This window comes from Mirounga leonina, unplaced genomic scaffold (genome assembly GCF_011800145.1).
Source record: "Mirounga leonina isolate KUSES-001 unplaced genomic scaffold, KU_Mleo_1.0 Mir_170, whole genome shotgun sequence".
NCBI lineage: Eukaryota > Metazoa > Chordata > Mammalia > Carnivora > Phocidae > Mirounga > Mirounga leonina.
In genome coordinates, this window is record NW_023270433.1 from 11,666,569 (window position 1) to 11,690,873 (window position 24,305).

Sequence of the window (24,305 nt, forward strand, 5' to 3'; positions counted from 1 at the left end):
GGCAGGAGGACGGGGCAGGAGGTCGGGCAGGAGGACGGGGCAGGAGGACGGGCAGGAGGTCAGGCAGGAGGACGGGGCAGGAGGACGGGCAGGAGGACGGGCTGTGCCACCTCCGCATCCACCGGCCTAGGATGTGAGGAATCCGTCAGCGCCACACTCAACGGCCGACGGTTTACAGACACTTGACAGACTCTCGAGTCAGCACGAGATCCGAGTTTAGGAAAGAACAGGACCAGTTTAGTTATGTTCTTAAAACTCAACCCGCCAGGGAGAGAAGTGGTTCCACAGCATGTGACCACACGTGAACACGAGGCCGCAAGGGCAGGGTGGCTTTCATTTCTTAAATGCCTGTTTATAAATGCTGGGCACTATGCCTGGCTCTCTACAGACCTGATCTTGCGGAATCCTCACGACAGTTCTCTGGGACAGTGGTCATTTCTCCTGTGTCAGCGCTGAGGAACAGTGAGGTCACTTGCCCAGTGAAGTCACCGGTCGGTGCAGGCGGCAGGCGGGTGTGGAGGGGACGCATTTAGCCAGACAAGCAGGGCTTCCAGAATACATGGCCCACTCACAGGGTGCTCAGACTCACCTGCTTGTAGTCACCAATGATAGAACTGTTTTTTCTAATCTCAGATTCTGCTTTGTCAAGTTCCCGACGACACATTTCTTTTAACTATATACGTTAAAAAAACAAAAAAAAAAAGGAAAAGTGAATGTTTTAAGGAAAATATAAAGCTCTGGTACTAACTGCCTCGTTCTGGGCTTCCCAAAATTACCGACTTTTTGACTACTCTGGAAGGGCTGTACTTCACCTACCTGGTCTTGATGCCAGGAAAGGGAGAGAAAAGTCAAAACTCCCCAAAAGCTCAAACCCCATTTTGGAGTGGGGCTTTGGCTAAGGTTCCTCCCTGCCTGTGAACCTAAGCTGAGGAGGCAGCACAGACCCAACAGATTAAAGCTCATCAGAGGACTGCTGTGTCTTCCGTACAGAGACAGTGCCTTGTCGTCTCTCACCTCAGGCAGTCCTGCCAGAGACCAGAGAGTGTCACCATTACAGAGAACCATGGGGGCAAGAGGAGCTTCCTGCAGGCTGTGCAGCATCCTGTGGCCCCAAGTGATTGTGGAGAGCTGGCTCAAGACAGGCCTTCCAGAGTCTGCTCTTTGGGGGAGGGCGGTGGTGCCAGTGGACAGGTAGAGGAAGAGCCAGACACTATAAGATGTCTGCTTTTCTTCTGCAGAAATGCTAACTCTCCTCTGGTTACATTCAGTTGCTGACACACAGGAATTTCTCTTGTCCCAAGGAAGGATGGGCTTTGCCCCAGTGTCTCCACCTATGCTCTAATTATTAATAACTATTATGCTTTACACAGTAAATAGAAAAAAGCCTTCGGAGAGAAACTGAAGCCAGCTGTCTGTGGTCCCCCAGTGCCAACAGGAAGCCTCCAGCTGGACTCGTGACTCTCAGGCCCTGACAAGACACGGAGGCATGTGGCGGGGCAGCGCTCCCCTTACCTGAGCGGACTCGTCTTCCAGCCGTCTTTTCTCTTCTTCAGCATCAATCAACTTCTGTTTGGTCATAAGCAGCTCCTTATTGAGTGCATCTGCCTTCTCTTCAGCCTGAAACATGTAAGAGATGCCATCACAGAACAAGAATTGAGAACCGGATGGGATTTGAATTGCTCAGGACAATCCCTTTTTAACGTGACAGGGAAAGTGAGCCAGAGAGGGGAAAGTTATGCCAGAGGTCACACAGACACTAGACTGATGCAGAAGTGCCTGGCCCAGTCTTTTGCACAGACATTGTGCGGGACAGTGGTTAGGAGCTCAGTCTTTGGCATAAGACAGCCTGGGCTCAACCCCCATCGTTCTCTGACCATGTGCCACTTGGACAAGTCACTGAGAATCTTTCTGAGCTTCGGGCTTGTCATCTGAGGGATAAGGCACACGAAGGACTCAGCACAGCACAGCACCTAGCAGATGGTAAACACTCAATAAAAGGTAGCAGTCATGATCACTAATAGTAATAATAAATCCTGGTTTTCTTCCCTGAGACTCTCAGTATTTCCTCTGCTTCCTCAAACAAGGTCTACATCTCATTCTCATCACTTGATAAAGGAGGATGCCTCTTTCCTGGCACTCGCTGACCCGTGATCTGAAATGCCCCCCTCCACTCCAGTTCTTTTTGAAAACATGCAAAGGTCTGGTGGGTAGATCTGTGGGTCTAAGTGAAAATGACACCTGTGCCTGGCGCAGGAGTCCCTGACACTGGACATTCCAAGGATAACCAAAGATGAGCGTGTCAGAGGGCAGCCACAGAAATGGGAGAGAAGCTCCTAGTCCCACAGCACCAGATATAGAGGGTCTTTGCTGGCTCCTTATACACAGCCCCCTTTTTAACAACGAATGGAGGTGGATTCCCTGAAATTAAATGGCGTTTCTGATGTCACCTAGCTGAAGAGGTGTCACGGAGCCCCTGCACTTTCTACCACACCACACTTGCTCTGAAGTATCTTCTTTGGGAGGAACAGGAGCTGTAGGGCTGGGGCCTCACATGGAGAACTGAGAATGGCTTGATAACACAACCTCAAAAGGCCATTAATTACGGCAAGCTGCACATGTATGCAGTTAAGTGGGGTCTTAGAGTTCAGGCCTGTCCTGTCTGGGCTGTGGCCTGTCAGCTCCTTCTCTAGCTCAAACCCAATTATCAGTGAAAGGAAATGAGAACCAAACAACAGAGAAAATAACTAGTAAGGAGAACTAAGTCCTGTTACAGATTCGTTTTACTTCAATCTGTGGAGCAACCTGTTACCTTTCTCCTCTCTCCCCTGGACTCCATTACCATTTTCTGAGCAGTGCTCTGGAGCCTGGAGACACACAAATGTTCACTCAGTCACTCAGCACCACTACCATGGTAGTGATTCTGAGAAGTGTGAAACAGCCAGGTTATGAACTGGGTCTTTGAAGTCAAGTCTCCCCTGCCCACCCTTGTTCCCCTCAAGTTCTCACAACGCACATAGCAGAGCTATAATCTGCAATCAGGTGGCGTGACATTAAGCCCAGTGTTTGTGCCACCTCTCAAAGAGCTGATGACTCTCAACGCTGTGTGAAAGGGAGGTGCACAGAAGCTACTGGACTGCCTAACCAGCGTCCCCTCAGGGTACCACACTCCCTGCACTCTCTCTGCACGAGCATATGAAGAGGGAGCATCTGGAGATAATAAAGACAAATCCAGACTTCCACTTTTTGTCATGAAGGACTAACAGGGACCAGATTTACCCTCCCACTGTAAACAAAAAACTGGACAAAGTGTATGAAACTGTTTTCAGACACTGAAAACAATACATGCAGAACTGTGGTTCCTGGGAGAAAGAAGACAAGATGAGTCCCACTATCTACCCTGGGTTTCTACCTAGAGGCACATTCTGGACCAAGAAGGAGGGTGAAGGGTTCCAAACAGAGCATGTCTCAAAAGGTCAAGGAGGCAGAGTTAAGGGACCAGGGATGCTGAGGTGGTTGGGAGCTGGGGGACAGAGGCCTGGAGATAGGAGAGCTCTGGAATAGCTAATATGGCAACAGAGGAGATAAACCGAAAACATGGAAATATCCAATTAAACCAAAGAAGACAGAGGGGTGCCTGCCTGGCTCAGTCAGAAGAGTGTAAACTCTTGATCTCAGGGCTGTGATTTCAAGCCCCATGTTGGGTGTAGAGATTACTTAAAAAAAAAAAATCTTTAGGGATGCCTGGGTGGCTCAGTTGGTTAAGCAGCTGCCTTTGGCTCAGGTCATGATCTCAGGGTCCTGGGATCAAGTCCCGCATCGTGCTCCTTGCTCAGCGGGGAGCCTGCTTCTCCCTCTGTCTGCTTCTCCCTCTGTCTGCTGTACCCCCTGCTTGTGCTCTCTGACAAATAAATAAATAAAATCTTAAAAAAAAAAAAATCTTCAAACCAAAGGAGGCAGAAAAGAAGAAAGAAAAAGCAAATGCAACAGAGAATAAATAAGGTGGTAGACTTAAATCTACTATATAAGTAATTACATTAAATGTAACTGGTCTAAACATTCCAATTAAAAGGAGGAGATTATCAGACTGAGTAAAATAAGCAAGACCCAACTATACTCTGGCTACAAAAAACAGTTTTAAATATAAAGACACAGATATATTAAAGGTCAAAGGATGGAAAAGGATGTATACCAGGCAATACCATGAAAGTTGGAGTGACTATTAATATCAAAGTAGATTTCAGAGCAGAGTATTACTAGGGACAAAGAGGGACATTTCATAATAAAAGACTTGCTCCATTGAGAAGGTGTAATAATCTGAAATGTATAAGTTCAAATTATAGGAAACAAAAACTAACATAATTGAAAGGTGAAATAAATGCACAGTCAGAGACTTCCTCACTGTCCTCTCAGTAAGTGATAGAACAAGTAGAGAGGGAAAACCAGTATGTTCATGGAAGATTTCAATAATCAATAATACTCGGGTGCCTGAGTGGCTCAGTCAGTTAAGCATCTGCCTTTGGCTCAGGTCATGATCCCAGGGTCCTGGGACTGAGTTCCACATCAGGCTCCCTGCTCAGCGGGGAGTCTGCTTCTCCCTCTGACCCTCCCCCATCTAGTGCTCTTTCTCTGAAATAAAATCTTTAAAAAAAAAAACTCAACCAACTTGACCAAACTGACATTTATAGAACATTGCACCCACAACAACAAAACACACACATTTTCCACTTGCAAATGGACATGTGGGACATGCACCCAAATAGACCACAAGGTAGGCCCTAAAATAAGCATAAATATATTTTAAAAAGATTAAAATCAGAAAGGATATGTACTCTGATCATAACTGAATTAAATTAGAAATTAACAACAGAAAAATTTCTGGGAGGGGTGCCTGGATGGCTCAGTCAGTTAGGCTTTGGCTCAGGTTGTGATCTCGAGGTCCTGGGATTGGGCCCTGGGTCCTGCTCCCTCTGACCCTCCCCTCTGCTTGTTCTTGCTTTCTCAAATAGATAAATGAAATCTAAAAAAAAAGAAAGAAAAAGGAAGGAAGGGAGGGAGGGAGGAAGATTGATTTCTGGGAAAAATCCCTAATAGTTGAAAATTAAACAATACACTACTAATCAATTCACAGGTCAAAGAAAAAATAGTAAGAACTGAATGAAAATAAAAACATATCAGAATGTGTGGGATGCAGCTGAAAGAGTGCTTCAGGGAGATTTATAACTTTAAATGCTTATTTTAGAAAAACAGGGTCTAGAACTAAAAAGACTAGCTAGAAAAAGAGCAGGGGTGCCTGGGTGGCTCAGTCGGTTAAGTGTTGAACTCTTAATTTCAGTTTAGGTCATGATCTCAGGATCATGGGATCGAGTCCTGAGTCTAGCCCAGACTCTACGCTCAGTGGGGAGTCTGCTTGAGATTCTCCCTCTCTCCTTCTGCCCCTCCCCCTGCGTGTGTGCTGGCTCTTTCTCTTCTCTCTAAAATACATAATCTTAAAAAAAAAAAAAAAAGATCAGCTAGGAAAAGGAGCAAATTAAATCAAAAATGAAGTTAGGAAAAAATAACGAAAAGCAGAAATCAATGAAACAAAACAAAGAGAGAATAAAATCAAACCAAAAACTGGGTTTTGAAGAAACCAACACACCTGATAAATTCCTAGTCAGATTAAGGAAAAAGGAGAAAAGACACAAATTACTCTTACCAGGAATGAAAGACATCTCAACAGATCCTATAAACATTAAAAGAGTAAGGAAATAACAATGACTTTTATCAACACCTTTGCCAACTAAAATGATTAAGTTATCGGAAAGACACAATTATAAAAATAGACACAAGAATTAGAAAATTTTCATTATCTGGAAATAAACCGAATTCATAATTAAATAATTTCCTAAGAAAAGTCCAGGCCCACATGGCATTACTAGGGAATCAAAGATTTAATCAAGGAATAATCCTACACAAATTCCTTAAGAAAACAGGAGGGGACACTTCCCAGTTCATTTTGAAGGCCATCATTACCCTGATACCAAAACAAGACAAAACATTATGGAAACTCCAGACAAATACTTCCCCTTGAACACAAAAAGTTTAATTAAAAATCTTAAGGAAAAAAAAAGAAACCCCAAGTTTCCTACGGATGCAAAAGTTGGTTTACACTGAAAATTACATCACCATAGTCACAGAATTAGGAGAAATAGCAAATAATCATCTCAACAGATGCCTAGCATCTGACAAAATTCAACACCCATTCATGACAAAAACTCAACAAACAGGAAGAAAGGAGAACTTCCTCAACCTGATCTATGAAAACCCTCCAGGTGATGCCTGGAACAAAGCAATGATGCCCACTCTTTCCATTCAACATTGTTCTGAAGATCCTGGTCGGTGCAAGAAGGCAAGGAAAAGAAAAAGGCATAAAGACTTGAAAGAAAGTAAACTGTCTTTATTCAGAGATGAAATGATCGTGTACATGGAAAATCCTAAATAGTAAACAAAAAAGCTACTAGAATTGTAAGTGAATTCAGTGGGGTCATAGGACAGAAGGTCATGTAATCAATTTTCTTTCTAGAGACTAGCAATAAACAATTTGAAAACGCCGTTAGGAAAACAAGATCCTTTACAATAAATTAAAAAATGTGCAAGCTTTGTTAACTGAGAACTAAAAAACAATGCTGAAATTGAAAAAGACACAAATAAATGAAAATTATAACCTATTCATGGGTTGGAAAGTCCAATTATTATTCAGATGATAACTCTCCCCAAGCTGATTTACAGGTTCAATGCCACCCCACTCAAAACCCCAGAGTCTTTTATTTCTAGAAGCTGACAAACTGATCCTAGTGCTTATGTGGAAATGTAAATGACAGAACAGCCAAACTATTTTTTAAAAAGAACAATGAAGTTAGAGGACTCCATGACCTGATTTTCAGATTGTAAAGCTGTAGTAATTAAGACTATGGTGTTAGCATGAGGATACACATATAGATCAATGGAGCAGGTATGGAATTGAGGAGAGCATCCATACAATCGATTTTTTATAAAGAAGCCAAAGTAATTCATTCAGTAAAGGTTTGCAAGCTGCTCAAGGTCACAGATCTAGCGTGCAGTGTAGCCAGACTGTAAATCTTGGCAGGTGGGCTCCTGAGTGTTTCCCTCACTTTGATTACACTCAGTGTAGACAGTGTGCCAGAGGGGACTCAGGTATGGTCCTGCTGGCCCTGTGCAATGTTAGGTCTGGGCAGGACTCCCGTTTCATAGAGGAGACAGCATGGCTGGGCTCACCTGGGGACTCCGTGGCTAACTAGCAATTTCTCCTGTAACAAAAGTGACATAAAACATCAACTGAAAATTCAAAGAGTGTTCTGGAAACCTGGTAAGGCATACGCCAGAGTTTTACTCTGGGATGCAAAAAAGGAAAAGCTAAAAATAATGAATTTCTTTCAAAAACCTGACTGAGGGGGCAGCTTGGTGGCTCAGGTCATCATCTCCGGGTCCTGGGATCGAGCCCTGCAGCAGGGAGTCTACTTGTCCCTCTCCCTCTGTCCCTCCCCCTACTCATGTGCTCTCTCTCAAAAAAACCCCCAAAAAACCTGAGTCCCTGAAGGCTGAAAACAAACCAAAAAAGGGGGTGAGAGGACCCCATGCCCCTCACTTCAGAACCTAGCTGATTTTCAGTGATGATTCTGAAGAACAAGAGAAGACAGACTTGGCAAGGGACTCCACGTCCAGTGTGGGGAAGGTCTGTCTTCTCAGCACTGTAGTAGCCGGCTGGAGGAGGGAACCCCAGTTTGAAGTTCCTGAGCCCTAAGGGCAGTAGGAGCCCTGCTCCTTTGAGCCAAGTTAGGAGTGTGACCTCTGGTGTCAGGCCATTTGGGTTTCAATCTGAAATGTCACACTATGCCTCATCAGTAAAGCGGGGATCATAGTGTATCCCTGACACAACATGGGTTGTTTTGAGGACAAAAGCACTTAGAGCAATGCCTAGAACTTGGTAAGTGCTTAGGAAACATTTGCTTGTTATGTGTCACTATATATGTTTTTGATGTAGTTATTACACCAAATCGTAGCTTCTTGTTCCATATTTATTTTGAAGATAGCGTGGCATTGTAGACAAGTCTGGGGCATTCCAATCAGATGGGCCTGGGTTAGATTCCTGGCTCTGCTTTCTCCACGGCGCCTCCATCTCTCTCTGAATCTCAAGTTTCACGACTGTTACAAAAATCCTCATCTATCAGTGGGGCTCATGTAACTCTCCTCACGAGGCTGAAGCAAGGGTAAGAGATACTAGATGTCAGCAAAGTGCTTATCACAGTGCTGGTCACACAGATCATCAGGAAATGGGAGTTCACATTATTCTGACTATTTCTCACTCCTGGTATCAGGAATGTTAAAGAACCTAGCTCTTTACCGTCTCAGGATAAGACAACTTGAAAAAAGGTTTATACCATTTAGGAGCAGACTTCAAGAACACAAGAAGTCTGTGCCCACCTTCAACAGGGGAACATCAGTGTGATGGCTGGGCCTGGCAGGTGACCATGCAGCAGCTCAAACTAAACAATCCGCCCGGGATCTTAGCTCAAGTTGCCTCTTCATACAATTTTTTTGAACACAAAGCTCCTATCCAGGACCCATTTTCTTTTGTCTTTTCCACCTCCTTCCTGCATGATGTCCAGCTGCTGTGGGGCACCTTAGGTGCGCGCTGTGGCCTGGCTTCAGTAGATGCTGCTCAGCGCCAGCCGCCTCCCTCCACGCGCTGGGCAGAAAGGCCTCAACAAGGAGGGGACCATTCCTCCAGCGCTCCTACAAAGAACAGGGCAGGCCAGGAATCTGCACCAGAAGGTGGGGACTCAAACCTAAGGGCCAGACTGTGTTAAACCATGAAGCAGTCAGGGCTCCAGGTTCCGGTTACTGAGGGTTAATGACCTCGAAACTGCCTCCCCCCCCTCCCCGAAACTGGAAAAAGCAGCCTTCCCAGTCACCTGCAGCCATGTGTAGCTGACAAGCAAGAGGAAGGAACACTGCCTGGGCTGGCTGTGTTTGGCGGTGCTTTTCATATTCACTATAGTCATGGCGCTCTCCCTGTACCATGGGACGCAGCTGATACTCCACCTTCCCACTTTTTGCTCTACTTGAATGGAGAGTGGTACTAGAATACAGGTCTATTTGGAGTGCCTGGGTGGTGCAGTCGGTTAAGCATCCAACTCTTGGTTTTGGCTCAGGTTGTAATCTCAGGGTCGCTCTCCTTCCCTCTCCCTCTGCCCTTCCTCCAATCCCCCCCGCCCCCGCACTTTCCATCTCAAATAAATACATCTTTTTTTTTTCAAATAAATAAATAAATCTTAAAAAAAAAAAAAACAGGTCTGCTCAAAACTGTTTACTCTACAACTCTATTTCTAAAGAAAATAAAAACTGGTAGATACCACCATCTTGCTCTCTCTTCATCTGATGTGTGAGCCACTTTGAGAATCTAATTGAAGTACAGACTTTCAAAGAAATACAGAACACAGTATTTTCATACACATTTGGTGGATGTCAAGGACCTTGTGAAGTTCATAGATCTTACGGGGTTCAACACATCATGCAAGTCCCCTGTAAACCCTTAACAGAGAGCCTCTCTCTAGAACCTTAGGAAACCAATGAACAGAACAGTAATCTTAGGAGCCTCACAGGGAAATATGAGTCAGATGTTGGCAAACTACAGTCCATGTGCCAAATCCAGCCTCTACCTATTCTCGTAAATAAAGTTTTATTGGAACACAGCCATGCTCATTCCTTTACTTATTGTCTACGGCTACTTCTGTGCCGATGGCAGAGTTTGATGTTGCAACAGAGACCATATGGCCCACAAAGCCTAAAATATTTACTATCCATCCCTTCAGAGAAAAAGTTTGCCAACTTCTGACCTAAACGATGAATGAAAGACCACACTTTTTCAAAGGGAGGCTTGTAGTATAGAAAATGGACAAATATCCTGCCAGGAAAGCCATCATCTTGAACTTTTTAAGATTAGGAGAAGCAAAGAAAGAACATCTGCCAACTGAACTTACTGGTGAAACCACAAGCTGCTGAAGCACTGACAATTAGCAATGCTTATTCAACAAGCGCCTAATATGCAGGATAACAGAATCTCTTCTTAGGGAAGGTAAGTAAAGGATAATGATTAAATGCTACTGTCAATTGTCGGAACATAAGAATTAGTCAAAAAGCCTGTCATCAAACACTGGTGGACAAGGAGTTCAGGGACGGCCTGTGTAACAAGAGAAGAGTGTGGGAGGGAGGGCTTACAGGAAAACCCCTGAAGGAAAGGAGGGAAGCTAGAGTGACACGAGCAAGTGGTTCTGCAAGAGGGACACTTCACAGGTGACACACTAGGACAAGAGACACTACAATTCAAGGACTGGACTTGATAAAGGGAGAAGCTGAGAGTTTCAAAATAATCCATCCCTTTGGCCACGTCAGACTCACGTTATCCAGGTCCTTCCGCAGCGCAATCTTGCTGGTCACCAGCTCATGGGCTAAGTCATCGTTTTCCTGTTCCAACCTCATGTTAGCTTCTTGTAGACGCCGGTTCTCCCGCTGAAGGGTAGAAAGAAACTAGTTACAGACATGTAAAAATCAGATGGCAATGACAACTTCTCAGGGTTAACCCTCAAAACTCATTTCTGAGTCCTATGGAAATCATGGGAGGAGTGGCTGGTCCTAAAATGCTAGCAAGCAACAATTTCTTCTTTTCCATCTCCAATGAGAAATACTTAACTGGTCCCAGTGACCTTGTCAAGCAGCTACTTCTGATTAACCGTGATGAAAGGCTACTGAACTGTGACAATCTAGGCAGCTGGTTTAAAGCACCATAGATCTGGGCGCTTGGGTGGCTCAGTTGGTTAAGCGACTGCCTTCGGCTCAGGTCATGATCCTGGAGTCCCTGGATCGAGTCCCGCATCGGGCTCCCTGCTCAGCAAGGAGCCTGCTTCTCCCTCTGACCCTCCCCCCTCTCATGTGCTCTCTCTCTCTCATTCTCTCTGTCTCAAAAAAAAAAAAAAAAAAAAAAAATCTAAAGCACCATAGATCTTACTTTCTCATTTGCAAATTCAAACTGAAACTTGAACCTAGAAACAGTGGATCTGAATTTAAATTTAAAAGAACTCAGCAAAGCCAGTTACAGGCACGATTACAGGAAATGAAAGGCTGAAATGAAAGCTCTTCACATCGACCCAGGCCATAAGCAAACGAACCTCAAATCGCTCGATAGGGTCTTCTTGTTGGGCCTGCTGTTCCCTCATGGTGTGATACTCTTTTTCATATTTTTTCAACTTCTTCTGACTAATCTGTAGGATAAACCACAGCACAAATTAAAAAGTATCAGAAAGTGGTAGCTGTCTCAGGGCCTGCGCTGACCTGGGCATCTTCAGTCACTATGGAAGTGGTGTAGCCCCTCCAACCTGAGCTCTGAGTCCTGTTGTCCCTAATCATCACCCTCTTCCTCCACCATTTTATTTTGCATACACCAGCACTGCTGCAAGGTGCTTTCAATCTGTGACCTCAGGATACCTCGACAAGATACGGTATTACCATCCTCATTTTATAGGCAACTTACTGGAGGCTTAAGGAGGTTATGTAATCTGACCAAGGTCACTCAGTTAAGGACTGGCAGATATGGGAGTGGAGCCCAGGCAGCTAAACTCCATGCAAAGCCCAAGCTGCACTCACCACACTACCCTACACTGATCACCTTCCCTCCCTACTAGCTCCTTCTGTGCTGCTATCAAACAGACACAATTCTCTCTGCCCTTAAAACCACCATTGCAGGGCGCCTGGGTGGCTCAGTCGGTTGGGCGACTGCCTTCGGCTCAGGTCACGATCCTGGAGTCCCGGGATCGAGTCCCGCATCGGGCTCCCTGCTCGGCGGGGAGTCTGCTTCTCCCTCTGACCCTCCCCCCTCTCATGTGCTCTCTCTCTCATTCTCGCTCTCTCAAATAAATAAAATCTTTAAAAACAAAACAAAACACCATTCCACTGACCATTCTACTTAGCTGCTCTTCTGCCCCTCCCAACTACTGTCCTCTTGCTCTCAAGCTGCTTCTTAGCAGCCATGGCAAACCACAGGTGTATACATTCCACTTCCAGTGCTTCATGGCCTCTTTAACCTCTCTAAATCAACCTTTTGCTCTGACTACTCTATAGAAAGTACTCTCTTGAAAGTCACTAGTAGTTTCTTTTTCACTCCATCCAGTGGGTCCTAACTCTCCCCAACTAGACTTCAAAATTCCTGCCTTTCATTCTTTAACATGACCAAAGGACCCTTCTCCCGTCCAGGAAATCATCTCTCTTTATTCTCTTGTCTCTCCTTCTACCTAAACAGTCCCCAACCCGCCCCCACCCGCTTACAGGCTAGCCTCTTTTTTCCTTCAATCTAAACATAACCAAAGGCATCCCTTCAAGATGCAACTCTTACTCTTTTGATTCCTTCCTCTAAACCACTAACCCATTCCCTTTGGTATTTTTTAAATTACACCTTTAAATACTTTGAAATATAAGAAATAGAGAAGTGCTAAAATCAGTATGTGCAATGTAATGACTGATTATAAAGCCAACACTCACTCCCTCCCAAGACTTTAACATAATCAGCACGGCATGGCTGGCTCACAAATCTGACTTTCAGCGCCCCCAGCTCTGGGTAATTAGGAATCTCAGAGCTGTGCTAGTCTAACTTCCTTATCTTACAGGCAAAGAAACAGAGACCTCGAAAGGGGACAGGACAGCCCCAGTGTGCAGCATCTCCAGTCTCTTGTTCCAGGATTCCCTTTCCATCTCACTGGAGCTGCCTGTTTCCTCCCACTGACTCTCTGGACACTGCCCTTGTCAGATGTTTACAGGTCTGCCTCAATCAGAGCTTATTCCTGGAGTCTGGCTACTGCCTGTGGGCAGGCAGCCAGGAACATAACCCTATGCCCTGGCTGCCATCTTTAGCGAGATGCCCATTAAACACTTGGGGTGAGGCCACGAGCTGGACAGTGACATCTTTAAAGCCAGATCCTCTGTGGTTGAAGGACAATGCTGGGGTAAATGTTTGTGTACATAAGTGATTCACAAAGAAAGCACCTAAGTAAAACACTGGTGTGATCAGTAAATTTATAAACAATCCAAACAGATCAATAGTAGAGGAACAGACAATAAATGAGGCCTGTGGGCAAGCAAACACTCCCTCCCAGAGTTCTCTGCGCCCAGTCTGGATAACTGACAAGGGAGCACAGTGGTTAGGAGGCCCCCCAGTGCTTGATTAAAAAAAAAAAAAAAAAGAGTTGACCCTACATCCTACAAAACATTCTCATAAATCTGCAGGATTCTTTAACTTCTCATTCTCATGCTGGAGTAAGGAAGAGCTAACATTTTTTCCCCATAAACATACATTATAAAAAGCTAATTACAAAATAATTTCTTCTACATTTCCTTATCCCTTAAGATAAATGCCTCATTCTCCGAGCCAAAGGGTTGACTCTGCCTCAGCCCTGTAACAGCATTATTATACACTGGGTACCTGAGAGATACAAGATCCTTTACTCATGCTATCTCATTTTGGTTCTGACATTTTCATGATAAGATAGAGGCATTTCTTTATGTACTTCCCACATTCTCCAAATTTTGTGCCTTGAGTACGATTTATTTTTATAATTAATTGAACAAAATAGGGGCACTTGGGTGGCTCAGTTGGTTAAAGCATCTGCCTTCAGCTCAGGTCATGATCCCAGGGTCCTGGGATCGAGCCCCACATAGGGTTCCCTGCTCAGTAGGGAGTTTGCTTCTCCCTCTCCCTCTGCCCCTCCCCTGCTCACGTTCTCTCTTTTGCTTGTTCTCTCTCTCTCAAATAAATAAGATCTTTTAAAAAAGAAACAAAATAAATGCTTGTTTAACAATAATTCTCTTAATTATTCTAGACTTCTCTAAGACAGGGCTCTTCTTGCTCACTTCTCTAGATAGTGGTCCCCACCTGTGCTTCTGAGTCAGTCCTCAGGGGTCACCCCTTAGGACTGATACAAACAGACCGCCACCACCTTCCTCACTGGTCCAGAGTTCTGACTTCACCAGCTCTGGCTTGCTTTCCCATTTCTCATCCTCACTTGTTCCTGGTCTCCCCCTCTCTTACCCCCTTACCCTTCACCCCACCCCCACCACAGACAAAAGAGAAATAAAACCAACACAGCTTATAATGGGTTCACACCTGATCCTCACTTTCGGAGCATGGGCGGCTATATACCAGAGCCAACTAGTTCAGGCTTCCTCTGAGGAATGGACCCCATGAAAAGGCAGATGCCTGATACCCAAATGGGGAACCAAGAGGTACCAGCTGCAAAAGCCACAATTCCAGCCTCCTTATTAGGCTGCACCCCAGAGAAACCAGCACCTCTCAGCCTGTCTGTCCCATTATCAGTGCGTTCCCCAGGTCAGAACTATCTCACTCGTCATCCCCTGCCCATGCACAAAGAGAGTGCCCACAAATGCTTGTTAAAGTAATGAGAAAGGACCCCCTCTTCTTTGCATCAACCTATCTTCTGAACAGAAATGGCAACCACAGTGAACATACAGTGCAAGCCTGGTCCCCTGCCTGGACAACCCCGCACTTGGTTCACTCCTATTCACCTTTCAGATCTGAGCTCTAACGTCACTTTAGTGTACCCTTCCCCGGCAACTTCTTCCCCCTATCAGGCCAGGTCTTCATTATATATTCTCATAACATCAAGTCAATTCCTTCATGGCACCTGTCCAAGTTCACGATTATTTATGTGCTTACTTGTCTTGTCTTCCCACTGGGAAACAGGCCACATCTTGTTTTGCTTACCCCATATCTCCTGTACCTAGCTCAATGCCTGGAACATAATTGGGACTCAATAATCAGATGCTGAACAAATCAAAGCCAATGGCCTTCCTTTTAACCTAATAAGGATGCAGCAGGACATTTATTTATCCAACAGTTGAGCAGTGTTCCTTGTGAGGCATTAGTGATACAAAGATGTATACAGAACACAATATGCAAGCTCCATAAAGGTAGGGATTTTTATTTACTATAAAATTCCTAATGCCTCATAGACCGCAAGCATGAAAATGCTCAATGAACAAAGTCCCCACTCTTAAAAGTCTAAGGTTCATTTGATCTCTTACTTATCCCAATAACATTTTAATTGAATTCAGGAAGCAGGGCAGCTATGGACTCAGCCCCAGAGCTCTGAAGCATACCCACTATTAGTGGACTCCTATCAGAAGGCTGGGAAAGCCACAGCTCCACATACACAGATATTTTTGCCCTCAAAGAAGCTTAGTTTTGAAATTTGTTCTGTTTGAATGTACTTTCAGGGGGGAAAAACTCTAATATAATTTCCTGGGATAAGACTATGTTTGTAATTTAGATAAAACCAATTTTATGTCCCACTGCAATTAGTACATTGTTTCTTAACACTGTTAGAGACAGTACTATTTTTTTTTTTTAAAGATTTTATCTATCTATTTGAGACAGAGAGAATGAGAGACAGAGAGCATGAGAGGGAGGAGGGTCAGAGGGAGAAGCAGACTCCCCGCTGAGCAGGGAGCCCGACGCGGGACTCGATCCCGGGACTCCAGGATCATGACCTGAGCCGAAGGCAGTCGCTTAACCAACTGAGCCACCCAGGCGCCCCGAGACAGTACTATTTTGAAAGTCTCCTGAAAGCCGTGGTTCCCATGAAAGCACTGTTCCTGTAAAAGAGCACAGAAGCCAGGGCGCCTGGGTGGCTTAGTCTGGTTGAGCGTCTGCCTTCGGCTCAGGTCCTGATCCCAGGGTCCTGGGATTGAGCCCCGTGTCGGGCTCCCTGCTTCAGCAGGGAGTCTGCTTCTCCCTCTGCCTCTGCTCCTCCTCCTGCCTTGTGCACCTGCACACTCTTGCGCTCTGTCTCAAATAAATAAAATCTTAAAAAAAAACAGAGCACAGAAGCCAACTCTGCCTCAACCCTACACCAGCAGTAAAGCATTCTGCATACCATTTTAGAGGACTCATGAGCTCCCAGAGGCCACCCACAAGTCCCAAGTTAAGAAATCCTGAATCAGAGCGAAGGTGGAGACTTGGACCATGCCAGTTTGATATTTTGGTAGAAGTACGTATTTAATCCCAAACACCTCTTTCTCTGTCACAGGAATTGGATAATGCTCTCTCTTAAAACATGTGCTACCTGCCCCAGGAGAGCTGGTACCTGATCTGATAAAGTGAGAGAGTGGCCACTGACATGGGTCGGGGGAAGTGGAACAGTCTGTCACGGAGAGCTTGGGCTTTGTAGGTGGACAAACCCAGGCCTGAGCTCTGGTTCTGCCACTGACTCACTCCGTCACTGAGGGTGAGCTGCCTTACCTCAGCCTCAGGTTCCTCGTCTGAGAAAATTCCAACAGTCCTATGAGGACTACTGTTAGGAGGATCACATGATATAAAACATATCAAGAGCTCAGAAGAGAGCCTAGCACATGAGGTCTTTTTAATTAAAAGGGTAGTTATTATGTGTTATTATTAATATCTACATTCTTGTCCTGACTCAGAGACAGAGTTACCCTCTGAACATGTTCTGCAAGCAATGAGCCATTTAAATAAGTCTATTTAACACCGGAGAGCAGGAAATAGGCTGTGGAGAGGAAATGGGAGCTGATTTACAAGTTTGGCTTAAGAACCTGTTGCAGGTGGGAATCCCCACTGGGCTAGAGTCACAGGTAGTCCAGGAAAGGCGCGAGGTTGAATGTTATTAGTAGCTCTACATGGCAGGGGTGAAGTATACTGTGCAGGTGAGTGGGTGGGTATGAAGATGTCTGGTACACTAAGGAGATCTTGAACCCAAAGTCCTCACTGCTAAATAAAGAAATCTGACACAAATCCATCTTCCTTTTCTAGAATGCTAATGGCAGGGACTTCACTTTTTAGTTACTGATTTAAAAACCTGAGATTTACATTGGACTTTCAAGATAGTAAGATACCTCTACACCTACTATTTTATTTAATCCCCCAAACAACTGAGATCACCTCACTTTACTGATGGGGAATTGAGACCTAGATAGATAAAGTGACATGTCAAAAGCCAAGGACCCAGTCCATTAGGTGGCAAGAGCAGCACAAGAACACAAATCGGGGATAACTGTTTCTCATCCATCTCTGTAGTATGTTCAACACTGAGCACAGTTCTTGGCACGTAAGAAAATCTACAACTGTCTGTTGCTGTGAATGGACTTAAGGAAAGTAGATGTCTGGGCAGAGGAGGTCAAACAGGGCAGGCCAAATGAGCATGGATGATGATGATAATAATGGTCATCAGTAGAACATCGGCTATTTTAAAGGCATCATCTGACTTCTCTCTCTACAACCCTGCCGTGTTAACCTACCTTGGGTCACAGAGCAGAGGCAGAGCCAGGATGAGAGCCAAGGTCCGTGGGACTCCAAGGCCTGCACTCATAACCACTTGAAACAAATCAACATCCTATTTAATTTCTGAGCCCTTTTATTTAATTTGTTCAAATAGTTCAGGCTCAAACTCCCTCAAAGATCACTTAATAGAATTAGGCATTCTGGTTCTAACATCTGAGTATTTTTCTAAAATGCAAGTAGCAAATTAGTAGCAGAAAACCCAAACACAGATAAGAACCAAGAGAGACCAGCTTATTAAAATAAAATAAGAAGGTAGCGGGCACTGCTCCCCTTGTGACAACCAGCAAAATTTAGAGTTCACTACAGAGAAAACGAGCTCTCACTCAGAAGTTTCATGAAATTCAATCTAAAAGGTAGAAAACAAGCACAGAGGTAAAACTATAGCCTGATCTAGTCATAAGGAAAACTGAACTTAGCTAAACTTTGCTACAACTGAGCTAAACTGACAGAGACTGAGCTTACCCGCCATTACAAGACAAACATCACCAAAAATACAAGGAGCCCCTGTCCCACTCATTCAATCCCTCCTTTCCAGAATGGCACACTGATGGTAAGCACTGACTTTAGAGTCTGAAATTCCTGGGATCTAACCCCAGCTCCATCACTTCTTAACTTTACACCTTTCGAGAGTTTTCTTCAATTCTCTAAGCTTCAGTATATGCATCTGTAAAATGACCTCATGATCACTGTAAGGATTGAGTCACTATGTGCAGACACTACGCAAGATTCTGTGAACACATTAAGAAGCAACACTGATGAAGGCACTGCAATCATAGAGCTTAAAATCCTAACATACACTAATATACAAATGATCTGAGCAGAGAATGAAGTTCAAACTAATACTACTTTTAGCTCCTGAATAAAAATATCCCCCAAAGGCAAATATTTCCAAATGCCAGGGTTTTCTGTTTCTCCAAAGACCAAATGGTTAGGATTACATTAGTTTGGAGACACTGCTATTTGGTTTCTGTAATATCTTTTTCTATAGGTAGTTTGAAGTCTTGCACATTCACTTTAAGTTTGAAATAACACATCCCAATGATGCAATCAATGGTTCAGAAGATCCATTTCACCTCAGATAGGATTCCAGAGTGAAAGGGTCAAGTTTTCAAACTCAGGTTTGTTCTAAGAAACCCACCGGCCATCTCTGTTATGGCTCCTACTTCTTCTGAACTAGCCTTACATATCTGACTTCTCTCAAACATCTCAAAAAACCAGTTGCTCTCATATTTCTTGAATCAAAAAAATTTAAGACCTACGAATTAATTTTTACCCATTTTCTCCCTTTAAATACAATGCATAGCCCAGTTATGAGTATGAAAGAGTTATGGAGCTCCTAGGACCACTGATGATCTCCTGGAACAATCTATTTAAAGTGAAATTCCTGGGGTGCCTGGCTGGTTCATTTGGTGGAGCATGGGACTTCTGATCGTGGGGTTGTGGGTTTGAGCCCCACGTTGGCTGTAGAGATTACTTAAAAAGAAAATCTTAAAAAAAAAAAAGTGAAATTCCTTTTAGATCTTCTATCAGAAGTGGAAACGATCTTTCTATCTCAAGACAATGACCCATAAAGGGAGAGCAACTCAATGGACAGCTCAATGAATTCTGATGTATGCTGTTAAATTTGAGATTAAGAGCAGAGGATCTAAGACTCTTTAAAAAGTAAACAAAATATTTCAGTTCCATAATAAAAGTAAGGAGCAACAGCGAGAAGGGGAGAAGTAAAAGGACTGAAAAGAGAGAAATTAAGAAAGAGGCAGAAAGAGAAATTAAAGATTGACACAAAGATTTATAGAGAAAAGGAAGACACACAGGCAGAGAGGAATACAGACCTTTTTGAGCAACACCCCCGCCTGGTGGCCATTTCAGATATTGCCACACCTGACTTAATTCCTACTGCAATTCTGCAGTTAAGAGGCCACACAATGTTGTGGAAGGCTCTGGGAATGTGGAGCCAGAAGGCCTGAATTCCACAAGGGCCCCCATCACTGCCCAGCTAGGTCCAGTGGGTAAGTCACTTAACTTCTATAAGCCTCAGGTGCCACACGTGACTTGCCCTGCACACCTCACAGGGAACTGAAGGGAAGAAAGGAGATATCCATAAAAACTACACAAATACCGGAAATTACAACATCAAACTGTTAAAACACAACAGCAACAAAAGTAGGTAACTGTTTCCTCAACTGGCATGTGAGGCAAAGTATTCCTAATTCCCACCCTAGTCAGGAAGTACAACTGAGAAAACCAAGCCACAATATTTAAGAAATTAAAAAATAATGGAATGGGATTTCAATGAGTTACAAAGCCAATGTTTCTTTTCTAAATTCTACACCAGAAAGTTCAAAAGCTAGTTTCCAAGCCATTCATAAAGCAAGAATCCCCTTCTCCATGTCCAGAGGGGGTTCCAAACCCACAGATGATCGTTTGTCCTTTCCTGCTGACGGAGGCACTCCCACATGATGCAGTCCACATAATGCAGGGCTCATGACTGAGCCTGCTGATGAGTTTCCTTATTTTTGAGCTAGCAAATTATCACTGTGCCTGAGGTTCTTTGCCAATAATTGGCTCAACTACTGCCTATATTTCTCTTAATAATTTTTGGCATTAATATACCTACCAGAGTACAAGTAACCATCACTAACTACACTGCATCCCGCCTTTTAGCAGAACAATTTCATTCTCATGTCCTTCTCAATATGCAGGCTTTCCACACCGTGAATCAATTTTAAGAAAAATTACTTTCTCACCCGAAACCATATGCAAGTAGGGGGAATCATCCAAAGTGTACCCCAGCCATGCAGAGTTCTCCAGGGCCAGAAGGAATTATGTATCTAAGCACAAAATATGTGTGCTGTGCAGCCTGGTCTACCTTAACTCCTTGAAAGCACAGGCAAAAAAAAAAAAAAAAAAGATATTAGACACCTCCAACCTGGACTATGGAAATAAAGGATCCATATATTATTAAAGTGTTTCAAGCTACTAAAAACCCAAAAGGTAAAACCTTCAGCTGGAAGCTATTTTAAGCCTTCCCCAAAGCCACGTTAACTCTCCAACTCTTCATAAGACAACACTTGGTAGAAACTCAGCAGCATATTCATTTAATTCACTCATTCAACTAATTTTTATATGTCAAGTCCTGTTCTTATGCTGGGGATCTGACAATAAATGAGATCAAGTTCTCTCTGCTGCAGGCTTAGTTTGGGGAGGGGGCAGGCAGACAATAATCAAATAAACATAAGATAATGTTAAGTAACAGTAAGTGATAGGAGGAAAATAAGACAGGGTAAAGAGATCAGGGTGTAAAGTGTTGAGGGAGCTGCTACTTTAGACAAGGTAATTAGAGAAGGCCTCTGATGGCATGATATCTGAGCTTAAGACTCAATGAGGTGACCATGACACCACGTGGACATCGAGAAGAACACGATGGGTGGAGAGACCAGCCAGTGAAGGGGCCTGAGGAGTGAACATGCTCAGCATGTTTGAGAACAGCAAGAAGGCCAGGTTGTCTGAAGTGGAAGGTGTAAGGGGGAAAAAGAGGAGGAGGTAAAATCAGAGAGATGGTCAGAGGTCAGACGGTACGGCACCTTGTAGGCCAAAGCAAAAACTCTTGAGTTTCATTCTGAGATAAGAAGCCATTAGAGTTTTAAGTAAGGGAGAGATGGAATTAAAAAAGAAAACCATTGGGGCGCCTGGGTGACTCAGTCCGTTGAGCATCTGACTCTTGGTTTCAGCTTAGGTCATGATCTCAGGGTCCTGGGATCAAGCCCAGCACGGTCACTGGGCTCCGTGCTCAGTGGGGAGTCTGCTTCTCTCTCTCCCTCTGCCTCTCCCCACTGCTCTCTCTCTCAAGTTAATAAATCTTAAAAAAAAAGAAAACCACTGCAGAAATGGGAAGGCATGGAGTCCACTGGAACATTCCAGAAGACAAGTGACAGTGATGGTTACACTAGGGTGTTAGTGAGAAGGGGCCAAAGCAATCAGATTCCGGGTGTACTGTGAAAACAGGGCTGGGATGGAGGACCAAGATGTGGTGTGAGAGAGAAAGAGGTATGGAGAATAAGCAAGGGTTTTGGCCTGAGCAGCCAAGTTCCAGGAACTTAAGATGGGACACTAAAAAAGGAGATTTTGGAAGGGAAGAAATCAGCAACTAAGAGGCCTCCTCTTGTGTGAACCAGGCTGAAGTGGAAAGAATGACTCAGAGAACCTCAGAGTTCACCTGATTCTGTGCTCTGTGCACAAACCCACCATCTGAAAATGTTTCTAAAAAGTGTGCATTTGATATCTGCTTGAAAAACCAGGGGGCGCCTGGGTGGCTCAGTTGGTTAAGCGTCGGCTTTTGGCTCAGGTCATGATCCCAGGATCTCCTTGCTCGGCGGGGAGCCTGCCTCTCCCTCTTCCCCTGCTTGTGCTCTCTCTTTCTCAAATAAATAAATAAAATCTTAAAAAAAAAAAAGAAAGAAAAAAGAAAAACCAGAGAGGGAATAACCACGGTAAGAGCCATCATTTCTTGAATGCCTACTAATTACCAGGCATCATGGTAAGCACTGTACACAGTGTAGTTAATCCTCACACATGACAGCACTTAACCACAGTACCTGGCACATGGGAAAAGATCATCAAATCTTATCCAGAGTATTTGTGAGGTATGTAACATTTTAAGCTGAACAATAACTTTAATAATTATTTCACTAACTAGAGGCTCTATTTCTTTTTCAAATCCTTGATTTAATTTATATTAGGATTTCTATTGTTTCTCAAGCTTAATAGGTAGGTAGTTTTAGTACTTCCTTCCCCCTTTCACAAAGAGGGCAGGCATTCCAAGGTCCTAACTTTACATAGAGATTCCAGGTTCAGCTACCTCCTGAAGGCCCATTTTTATATTATATGGCTTCATGAGCATTAAAACCCTCATACCTACACCTAAGGTTCCTTCCATATTCCCCTGAGATGTTGTTTTACCACTTCACACACACTAGCTTTGAGCTACTGTGATTTAGGTACCTGGGATTTCTCTTTTTTCTTTCAAGTTCATCCAGGTATTTGCTACCTCCAAGTGTTTAAAGAAGGGCAGCCTGGGGGGTGCCTGGGTGGCTCAGTCGGTTAAGCGGCTGCCTTTGGCTCAGGTCATGATCCCAGGGTCCTGATCAAACCCCGCATCGGGCTCCCTGCTCATCGGAGAGCCTGCTTCTCCCTCTCCTTCTGCCTGCCACTCTGCCCACTTGTGCTCTCTCTCTCTGTCAAATAAATAAATAAATAAAATCTTAAAAAAAAAAAAAAAAGAAGGGCAGCCTGAGTTAGCTTAGTCTGACATATAACCAGAACCGGAGGTCCACTATTATTTTACATATGAGGAAATTGTGCCTTAAATAGGTAAAGTAACTTTGAATTCAGATCTCTCTGATTCCAAGTCCATGCTCTGGTTAGCAGATACCGAAGTTTCTCCTACTCACATTACAAAGTGAATACAAGGAGATGCTACATTTTTTTTTTTTACCTTAAAAAATTATACAAATCATAAATACCATTGAAAGTGATAAAAATGAGTTTCCCTCATTAATTATTAGTTTCATTTGAGGGAATTTCTGACCATAACCACAACTATGTAAAGTTAAAGAACACAGTGGGAATCATGAAACCTGAGTCCTGCCACTGCTTAGCTGTATGACGCTAGGAACTACAGCCTCTTTTTGTTTCCTGGGTCTTCAAAATGAGAAGAATACCTTCCCTAGAGTCCAAAGGCTGGGATTTGAACAATGAGATTTAATGCATAGGGTATATAATATGTAAGAAAATATCTGGAAAAAAATATACAATACAAACATCATTATTATTAATGTATTATAAATTTCATAGTTTGATCAGGAATAATGAGACATCAACTAAACTAAAGAATCTAAATTAATGCAAATATTATTTTACCTTCATGCTGCAAGCTAATTCCATTAGTTTTTTTGCATTTTCTTCTGAGCGGTATCTCTTAGGAAGCTGAACCCTGAAGAACTTCAAGGCACCTTCAAAGTCTGTCAACAGCAAGTCATCCTTAGAAGTCTTGAAGAAAGAAAGAAAACACAACCATGTATAGGAAAAGTTCTTTGCTATGAAGATGCACAAGAAGCATTTTAAAACACCAGCACCTTTACAATCCCCAGAAGATACTTCTTAGCCAGGGCCTGAGTCACTGAGACGGCCACGGCTACCGCACGGTGGCTGCTTAGGAGATCAAGACCAACATACTTCGAGCGCTGGACAGGGGATGTCACTCAATTTACAAATAAATGTGTACCTTTAATAATCCAAGGGCGACATTAAAAATCACACTTATTCCCTAAAAGAGAAAACACAAAAAGAAGATTTTCAGTGATTACATCTGGACCAGTCAGCTGTCTGTCCCCAGAATGCCCCACAATTTTAAAGTATAAAAACTAAGTAAAGAAATGGAGTATCTTGAAAATATCTTGGAAAATAATAATTACAGATCTGCTACTGAAAAACAGCTTAAAATAGACCCAGTCTCCCATTCTTCTAGACTTTTTTAGCCCTAGTCTCACAATCAACAAGAAAGAATGCTTTTCCAAAGTATTCTATGCTTCCCAACCAAAGCATCTGACCCATAAAATTGTGATCTTTCAGGAAATAACCGCAGGTGGCCTTTTCCTTTATCTTGTGCTACCCCACTCCAAATACAGCAGCAGTCACTCTGTCTGTGAACCCTCCATCCCACAACAGAACCTGCTCAGGGCTCCCTCAAATCTGCCTTTCATCAAATCAGCTAACCATTCTGAGAGTGCTAGGGGCAAAGGAAAGATAAGGGGAGGCACGAAGACCTGCTAAATTCTTTAAGTTCCTGGACGTTGGTTTCTATAACTAATACTCTCCCTCGAGGGTT

General features: G+C 43.7%; 1 protein-coding gene across 11 annotated transcripts in view; it reads right to left on the reverse strand.

Annotated features, from left to right (window-relative positions):
* RABGAP1 (RAB GTPase activating protein 1) overlaps positions 1 to 24,305 on the reverse strand; it is a 159,803-nt gene that overhangs the window by 5,580 nt on the left and 129,918 nt on the right. For all 11 annotated transcript variants that reach the window (XR_004681217.1, XM_035015842.1, XM_035015844.1 and 8 more), the window contains 6 exons: positions 23,703 to 23,744; positions 23,339 to 23,467; positions 11,226 to 11,318; positions 10,459 to 10,569; positions 1,513 to 1,617; positions 590 to 673 (listed from right to left, as the gene is read on the reverse strand). Coding sequence is in view for 10 of the 11 variants with exons in the window: in XM_035015842.1 (XP_034871733.1) it covers positions 590 to 673; positions 1,513 to 1,617; positions 10,459 to 10,569; positions 11,226 to 11,318; positions 23,339 to 23,467; positions 23,703 to 23,744 (564 nt within the window). In the remaining variant the exon portion in view is untranslated. The remainder of the gene's footprint in view (positions 1 to 589; positions 674 to 1,512; positions 1,618 to 10,458; positions 10,570 to 11,225; positions 11,319 to 23,338; positions 23,468 to 23,702; positions 23,745 to 24,305) is intronic.